Below are 9,464 nucleotides of genomic sequence, written 5' to 3'. Positions count from 1 at the left end.
GACTATTTTAATGATAACGAGTTAGAAAATGAGCTTATCATATTCCACCTCAGCTATTGATAAAAAAAATAATTGGATAATATTTTCCTAAAGTTTGGATTTTTCCCCATTTTTTCAATGTAAAGTTAGAACATTGACCCTACAAAGAAATAATTGGAAGCCACCATATCTTATATAGTTATATATATAAAAAAAATTACCCAACGAGGAAGTAAAAGAAAATTTACCGTCGGGGAGACACGGCATGTAGGCTCATTAAATGTTGTATGGTGACAGGTGGAAGCCATGGAAATGTTGTCGGTCTGTTATGGTGGGACCCACTGTCCCACCGTCTGAAACGAACAACGGTGCATATTTATTCCAAGTTCCGACATGGCGTATGGGTATAGGCCACGTGGGAGCGCCGTATGACCTTTATTTATTTATTTATTTAATGTTAAGATTTGCAAAATAAAAACCAATCATTTTTTCAAAATAGTAATATGTTGGGTGATTACAAATTCAACCAAAAAAGAGTTAAAAAGTCTTCACACGTCAATTTTATTAATTTTATTAAAATAAAGGTTTTTACGTGTTTCAACGATTAATTTATTTATTTAAGAGATGAGGTTATAAATTGGCTCGAGATCACTCAATTAACGTACAACTCTTTCTTGTTAATAGGCTACTCCATTTGAGTTACCTCTTATCAATCGTCTCATTCTCTTAATAAATAAATAAAGTTCATCGTTAAAAACATGCAAATATCACTTTAGATCAATAAACGAGATGATGTGATTTGTAAAATCCCACATTGGTTGAAGAGAGAGACGAAACATTCGTTTTAAGTGTGTGGAAATCTCTCATTAGTAGATGTGCTTTCAAATTTGGAGGAAAAGTCCATAAAATATAATATCGGTTGATGGTGGACTTTGGCTGTTACGTGACTAATGCACGACTTTTTTTCGTTTACAAATTATTTCATTCTTAGTTAAGAACTCGTATAAGTTCAGTGGATCTTTTTGGTCGAGATTTGGACGTAATGATGAGCAAAAATAAATAATTGAAGAATGTGGGCCAATTTCTACATGTGGATGCCAAAGATTCAAAGCTGCCCCCACCACCTATGTTAATCAATTATTTGATAATAGAGGAACATTTTCTACCTTTATTTGTTATTGTAATAAATACCCGTACTTCAATATCTCAACAATAAATCATAAATAAACAATTTTGTTACATCAATTTCCATAAAATATTTATTTATTTATTTATTTATTATTTTTTTTTTTTGTGTTTTGAAAATGTTTTTAAGAAGACAAAATTGTTGTCTAATTAGTGTGTTTTATATTGTTTTTTTTTTAAAATATGATTTTATATGTTAAGGCTAACTTTATAAAATACTCATCCAAACACAAAAAATAAATATCCTTAAATTAAAAAAAAAAAAAAGAATTAAAAATATCTTGACGGTTATTTTCGAAAGAAATTATTAATATTTTATTTTGAAAATACTCTTAAACTTAAAAAAATAAAAAATAATAATAATAAAAGTGCCCTTTTCATAAATTTTCAAAAGTTTGATAACATCCTTAAACATTTTTTAAAACTTTAAAAACACCTTTAAATATTTTAAAATCTTCAAATATACATTTTTTAATTAGCACATGAGCGGAACTACCACGTTAAAAAACTACTCATAAATTTTTAAAAAATAACATTCTTAAAATTTTAAAAAAATATTTAAAAATTTGAAAATGATCTATAAGACGATGTTTTTTCCTGACCATAAAAATTTTGTAAACTTTTTTTAATAAAGGTTAAATAGTAGTGGTTATTTTTTAAATATGTATTAACATATTTTAAATTCGAACCTATTAATTAAATTTTTTAAAGTTAATTTAAGAATTTTTTTATTAGTATTTTCTATTTAAAACTAATAATAAAAATATTTTAAATTTTAAAAAAATTTAAAGATATTATTGAAAGTTTTAAAAGTTTATAAAATAAAGAGTAATTTCAAATATAAATACAAAAATCAATATAGAAATTAAATAAAACGTGTAGTACTTTGTTTTGGTTCGTCTGTTAGGCCCAAAAGAGCTTTCTGGGCCCTAATAGATTGGGGACATTAAGGGCCCAACCCAAATTTCATCAAGAATAAAAACTAAAATTTATATCATCAATTCTCTCTCCAAAAATAAAAATATGTTAGAGACGTATTAAACCTAAAAATCGAACCAAAAATGATAAGACCATCTACTCCTCACCCAACAATTCAAACTTTTGTTGAAGCAAGAACCTTTGAATTAACACTTTATTATACAAAATCCAGATCAATTAAGAGATAAGGTTAAAATTAAATTACCTCTTACGATTAAAGATGTAAGGAATCACTTCACGATCAAATGAGATCAAAACTTTATTGAATGGCTCGGATGCAATGTACCACAAAGATAAATTGAAAAGGTTAGAAATTATAGAAGTGATGTTAATAGTGAAAGTCTGAGCTTCATAACTAAAATATGCTCACTCAGTTATACATTAAAATAATAAATAAAAATTTAAAAAATAAATTACCTACGAGTTTCAAATATTTAATTTGGAAGCTCGTGACGGTTGAACGAGTGAATAAATGTTTCTTAAACAAAATTAGGGTGATGGGTGAGAATTTGATTCACAAAAAAAAAAAAAAAGGGAACAAAATCAAACACACATCCCCCACTCTCTTACTTTTCCCATGTCCTTATGTTTTATTCTCTGTCTCTCCCTCTCCGACATAATCTTCAAAATTCCTCAAACCTCTCCTTTTCTTTTAACGGCTCAAACCTAACCAAAATAAATTTGAACGCCCCCATTTTGTTTTTAAATTTAATTCAATCCAAGTTTTTCCAATTTTTAAAATTACACTAAATTAATAAAAATACTATTATCTAAAAAAAATAAAAAATGTGTTTATTTTCTTTTATTTTCTTGAATTTTATCAAATTCAATAATAATTTATGGTTAGTTTTTTTTTAATGGAGAACGTTAATATTTTGTTTCAAAATCACCTTTTGACTTTAAAGGTGTTCGAAAACTATCTTTGAGTTTTTAAAGATTTGGTTAATACTTTTGAACTTTTTAAAAAAATTAAAAAATATTTTTATTGTTAGTACACGTTTTAAAAATACTCTAAATTAACATTAAAACGTTCGTAGATAATCTGTAAGGTGTGAATAGACGGTTTTCGTAGATAATCTGTAAGGTGTGGATAGACGGTTTTCATCTGTATATTGACAAAAGATTTATTATTATTTTTTTTACAAAGATAAGAGGGTATCAATGCTATTTTTAAAAATTTTATAGGTATTTTTTTAAACACAATTCTAACAGTAAATATATTTTTTTAAATTGAAGGGTATTAACGGAAATTTTTAAAGTTCAATGTATTTTTGAAAAAAAAGTAGTAACAGATTCCATTTAAAAATAATTATAAGAGAACTTTAGAATTTTTTTTCTTTTTTTATTTTTGGCAATATTTTCAGACAAACTACAGAGTTCAAAGATATTCTTTATTAATTTAGTTTAAAATTATTAAGAATATTTGACGTTGGTAACAAATGTAATAGTAATGCTCTGTAAATTGTAAATGTTTCATTTTTGAGTTTTATGACATTTTAGTTAATATAGTGATAAGTATTGTAGATAAGTAATTTAAAAAAAAAAAATTAACAACCTTATGATCCAACCCAATCCAACTAACTTTGTGAACTCTATTCGCATATTCCGTCACCAACTCAACTAACATGAAATCTATTTGGATCATTCAATCACCAATCCAATCAAGCTCGCTCGTGTATACTTCTACTTTTTTTTCATTTTAATCTAATTTTGGTCCCTACCGATTTTAATAAATTTGAATTTATGTAATTTATGTTTCAAATTATTAAATTCACTAAGAATTATATGAATTAATTCACGGATAAAACCCTAAGATAATTTAAGGCGCACAAAAGTCTCATAAATGATTGCGAGTATTACTCTTGTTCTACAATAGTGATGAATCATTATTAAAATTGAAAAGCTTACGTGGATGGATTGGGATATTTTTTTAATCCATATCCATAAAGTGAACTCAACCTCTAAGTCAAATATTTCTCGAATGTGGAAGTCAATTTGATTTGGTCATATTCATTTAATCAAATAGACGCAAGATTGTCAAAACCTTTGACCTAATTTATAATCAATCAAGTTGAATAGTTTAATAGAGTCAAGTTAAGAAGTTTGTTAGATTTAATTCAATTATTTGAATCATTAACTTTTTATACATATTAACTAATTAAATAACCAACAGTTTGAATTATTTAAATCAAAATTTTATTTTTAATAAAAAATAAAATATTATTATGTACAAAATCTATTTATTTATTTTTAAATATTAAATTAAGATTGCAACTATGACTTGAAATTTTATTTAAAAATTATTAGAGAAAAAATAACTATGAAATTAAAATAAATATATGTATATATAATTTAACAATAAATTCGATTTTTTAAAATAAATCTTGTGTTTTTTTTTCTCTCGAAAATATCCTTACAAATGTAGGCACATTTTGATACAAAATGTTATTTTTATTTTTATTTATGGAAACATATATAATTTCCCATTCGAGTGGGTTCGTGTAGTACTAATCTCACGAGGACGTACAATCAAAAGGTCCGACAGCCACTGATATTATTCCACGTGGCAACATCACATGACAGAGATGTGTTATAGCTCATGTCATGTGACAGCTACTGTACTGTGACCATCCAGTTTAAAAGTTCCCCACAAAACTCTCGTCATACCTGAGTATAAAACAGCAATATATATTTATTATTATTATTTTTAAAATATAAAATATAAAATTTCGATTATAATTTCCACCATAAATTAAAGTGAAATAGTGTAAATTACAAACTTTGTAAAGAAAAAATATATATAATATATATTGAGTTTTGATATTTATACATTTAAATATAAATAGCCGGGACAGAGATTTAAGTAAGAGTCGGGGAGATGGGAACGGATAATATTATCCACATCCCGATTACTTTTAGCTGAGCGGAGAAATCTCTCTTCATTTTCTTCTCTCGTTTTCTATCCCGAGCACAAATATAAATGAATATATATTAAATAAATCACGTAAAATTATAAATTTTTTATATTAAAATTGAGCAAATTATTATTATTTTTTAAAATGAGAAATAATAGTATCTATAAAAGTGTCGTTGAATTTAAAAAGGAGAGATAATGTTCATAAATAAATAAAATAATAAAGTAATGCTGTTTCCAGTTGTATTGCAACCAAGGCCATCATTTGGGCACATGTCCATGTGAGGATAAAACGGTAATTATGTTAAGCTTATTTGTTTGGATAAACAACAACTTGATGACACGTGGCGAACTTTTGTGGCGTGATTTCTTTTTCCCTCTCTCTTTATGTATCTCGCTTATGTTTTATTTTTATTTTATGTAATGATTATTTATATATTATAATTAATTAATTAATTATAAGTGGGGGGAAATGGGGTCGGGTTCAGCCGGTTGCCGGTGAAGAAGGAGGTAAAAGAAACAAGAGCCTTTTTGAAATAGTGGGAAAATGAAGACTGGGTTTGAACGATGCAGGTTTGATGGATTGGACTTGTTCCACGATGCCATTTCGATGAGTCCTTTCTATTATTTCTTCAGTTCATTTGATTTTCCGGTTTTTCAACTCTGATTCTTGGTGTGTTTAAGTCATTTGATTGAAGGAGGCGAAAGAATCGAGCTCGGATGATACTTCTGGTACGCCCTTTGTGTTTTTTTTTCTTTTTCTTTCTCGTATTTGAACTATTTTTTCTCACTCTGGACTTATGATGGCGTTGTTTGTGTATGGACTCTTCTTCTGATCCGAATTTGGCCTGTTTCGATTTTCATCTGTAGTTGAAGTGCGTGTGTGATTCTGGGCGTTTTTTCAACTTTCGAGTTTGAATTTTGTTTTAGTGGCTCGTGATTCTGGTAGTGTTTTTATGGAATGAAATTTTGTGTTTAATTATTCCTTGAATTTCGATGATGTTGTGTGTTTGAATTGTTAATTTTGATTTCTGAAAAATTTTGGGGAAATTGAGCTATCTGAATAGTTATTCTTGCACCTTACTTGCTAGGTTATACCTGGAAGCTGATGCTTAAACCTGGATTTCGTATGCCAAATTAACTTGGTAGTCTTAGCTCAACCTGGTTGGTCCAGGATGAGGTTATGACTCTGTATTGTTCTATGTTTGTTCTGTAATTTTCATGGGCAGATGTTTCAGAAACATTCTCTGAAACATCATCGAGGGTGATTTGATAGTTGAGGATATACTAGTGAGGTTCTATTCAGCTGTCCTGCCATTAAACTCTGTTGCCCTAGTATGGACTTAGCTGAAACTGAAAGTGATCAGAGTGGGCAATCTGTACAATTCTACAACTGTTTCAAAGTTTCAAGCCTTAGCGAAACAATTTTAGAAACTACCCAAGTTGCAAATTTAAAAGATCAGTATGTTTTGGGGGAACGATTAGGTTGGGGACAATTTGGTGTGATTCGATCGTGTTCTGATAGGCTGACTGGTGAGATGTTAGCTTGCAAGTCCATTGCCAAGGATAAATTGATGACAGTTGATGATGTTCGAAGTGTTAAGCTTGAGATCGAAATAATGTCTCGATTGTCGGGGCATCCAAATGTTGTAAATCTAAAGGCAGTGTACGAGGAGGAAGATTGTGTGCACTTATTAATGGAGTTATGTGCTGGTGGGGAGCTTTTCCACCAGCTCGAGAAGCATGGCAGGTTTTCGGAATCTGATGCTCGGTTTATTTTTAGGCATCTAATCCAAGTGGTCAAATATTGTCATGAGAATGGTGTTGTTCATAGAGATCTAAAGCCAGAAAACATTCTATTAGCCACAACCTCCTCCTCATCTCCAATTAAGTTGGCAGATTTTGGTCTTGCAACCTATATCAAACCTGGTAAGCTTATCTACAAGTTTTATCTCCAATTAGTATTTAACATAAACTGAAGAAAACCATCCTTCAAATTCTATATTACGAGCATTTGTTCTCTGAAAACAGGTCAGTATTTGCATGGTACTGTTGGGAGTCCATTTTACATCGCCCCAGAAGTCCTTGCAGGAGGCTATAACCAAGCTGCTGATGTTTGGAGTGCTGGAGTTATTCTTTACATCCTTCTCAGTGGGATGCCCCCGTTTTGGGGTAAGACGAAATCAAGAATTTTCGAAGCTGTCAGAGCTGCAGATTTACGTTTTCCTTCTAATCTTTGGGATAATGTGTCGACATCTGCCAAGGACTTGATCACCAGGATGCTTTGTATGGATCCATCCAAGCGGCTCACTGCTAAGGAGGTTCTAGGTAATCCTATGATTTCTTTTGTTTGGCTGGATCTCTTTTTAGATAACCAAGTAAAATGTGAGGCAAAAGCATATAATAGCCTAAGCCCACCGCTCAAGGTTTTAAAACGCGTCTGCTAGGGAGAGGTTTCCACATCCTTATAAGGAATGTTTCGTTCCACCCTCCAACTATCGTGGGATCTCACAATCCACCCTCCTCGAGGGCCCAACGTCCTTGCTAACACACCGATCGATGTCTTGATCTCATACTATTTGTAATAGTCCAAGCCTACCACTAGCAGATATTGTCTTTTTTGAGATTTCCCTTATGGGCTTCCCCTCAAGATTTTAAAACGCGTTTGCTAGGGAGAGGTTTCCACACCCTTAAAAGGAATGCTTCGTTCACTCTCCAACCAACGTGGGATCTCACAAAGCAACAATCAATAACTTAAAAAGAGGACCGATAGATTTGTTTCTCTTTCTTGGATGCTTAGATGCAGCTTCTTTTGGCGCATTGGCAAACATCATGTTGGAAGGCTGTCCAAAAGCCATAGATCGTCCTAGCTGTAACATTGCCTAGTTTTCTGCAAGGTCTGGGAATGGGAACATGGCAGACAAATTCAGTCCTTGAGCTTTCCTGTTGATATATATTAACCTAGGCTTTTTGGAATAAGCTCAAGCATTACATGCAAACAAAATGTGCTGATCCTAATTTCTCTCTAAAAAAATAAAACTTTCTGTTTCTTGTAGCTCATTCATGGATGAAAGATGCTGCCCAAGTATCTCAAGAGCAGGAAAAGTTGGATGCCCGAGATTTCAGATGGGTGGAAACGGGCATAAGTTCTTTGCCCGCTCCATTCATCGTTAGAAATCAGGATTTTAGCTTCAGTGATGGAACTGCTGTTATTTGTGAGGACCAAATGGGGCATTCACCTGTATTCACGTGCAAATCATCATTCTCTTCGTTTCTTTTGGATACCGGTGACACGCCTAGTTCTGTTCCCGGAGGATTTTCTTTCAGCAGTTGCGTTGAGTTAGATGCAGCCACCGAATTCTCATCCCCAATTCCAAAGCTTCCCAGCTTTACCTTCTTCAGTCCATGTTCAACAGCTGATCAAGGAAACAGTTCGATCAGTTTCAAAGCGAATTTGTCACTGTCAGAAGCTCTTCTTGAAGGTGTGTTTTCTTCTCACTTCTAAGCCCCTTTCATTTTATTGATTATATGTTAAGGTCATAAAAAATGAAAAAGAAAAACTCTGAAGAAACAAGAGAGAAAAGCCTTTGGATAGAACCTTTCCTTCATGTTTGGAATTCTATCAATGGAGCTTTCTCTGCATATCATTTAGTCTTACAATGGACCATGTTATCTAAAATGCAGAACCAATCAAGAGAAAGCTCTCTCTTCTGCTAGAACCCATAATTCCAGCCAAGCACAAGTTTGGAGACATGGAGTGGAAAGAAACTCGAAAGGGAGGACTAGGTGGGTCTAGAGCAACCAACATTCCCAGCAAAAGGAATCATTCAATCGGACTTGGCGAGCTCGATCAGTTTAATCTCATCGTGACCGAATCAGTTATACGATGGGCATCATGCACACATATCCCAACAACTCCATCCCTTAGGCTATCACTTGTCTGTTAACATTTTCGTTACGTTATAACTATTCACCTACCAACGAGTCATACCGAGGAATGCCGAAAGCAGTCGATGATACCAAGATTGCTCAATGTTTCAGTCTCAGGAAAGTGAAACCTGTTCTCGTTTCTTGTTTCGTAGTTTTTCAAAGAGGTGGTATTGGGACTGTGATGCTTGTTATATTTGGAAGTAGTCAGTAAGCGAAATGTGAGTTGTGCATTTGAGTTGGCGGCCCTTTTGACAACTCCCCTAACTCACTCTAGCCTTGTTGCTGAAATTTAGTTACAGGCTGAGTGTATTGATTTCTTTTCCCTCGTTTGGGTGTGGTCTTAGAGTTTGAGAGGAAAAAGAAATGAGCTTTTTTTATTTAATGAACGAACATGCCTACTAGATCTTCTAATCTTAAATCTTTATAAAGCTGTGAATCTGATTTTGATTTTGTTAGGAATTGGCAATAATTAATTAGT

The 9,464-nt window shown here is 31.9% G+C and overlaps 1 protein-coding gene across 1 annotated transcript; it reads left to right on the top strand.

Annotated features, from left to right (window-relative positions):
• The first annotated feature begins 5,585 nt into the window (after positions 1-5,585).
• On the top strand, positions 5,586-9,441 carry LOC111430300 (calcium-dependent protein kinase 17-like). The gene is made up of 5 exons (XM_023066498.1): positions 5,586-5,788; positions 6,148-6,985; positions 7,088-7,384; positions 8,113-8,538; positions 8,741-9,441. Exons 2-5 carry the CDS (start codon positions 6,394-6,396, stop codon positions 9,001-9,003), a joined length of 1,578 nt encoding a protein of 525 aa, XP_022922266.1. The 5' UTR covers positions 5,586-5,788; positions 6,148-6,393; the 3' UTR covers positions 9,004-9,441.
• Positions 9,442-9,464: the final 23 nt, after the last annotated feature.

The sequence above is a fragment of the Cucurbita moschata genome, unplaced genomic scaffold (genome assembly GCF_002738365.1).
Source record: "Cucurbita moschata cultivar Rifu unplaced genomic scaffold, Cmos_1.0 Cmo_Scf00033, whole genome shotgun sequence".
NCBI classification, from domain to species: Eukaryota; Viridiplantae; Streptophyta; class Magnoliopsida; order Cucurbitales; family Cucurbitaceae; genus Cucurbita; species Cucurbita moschata.
The sequence above is the reverse complement of the archived record's forward strand: the minus strand, read 5'-3'. Positions and strand labels throughout refer to the sequence as shown.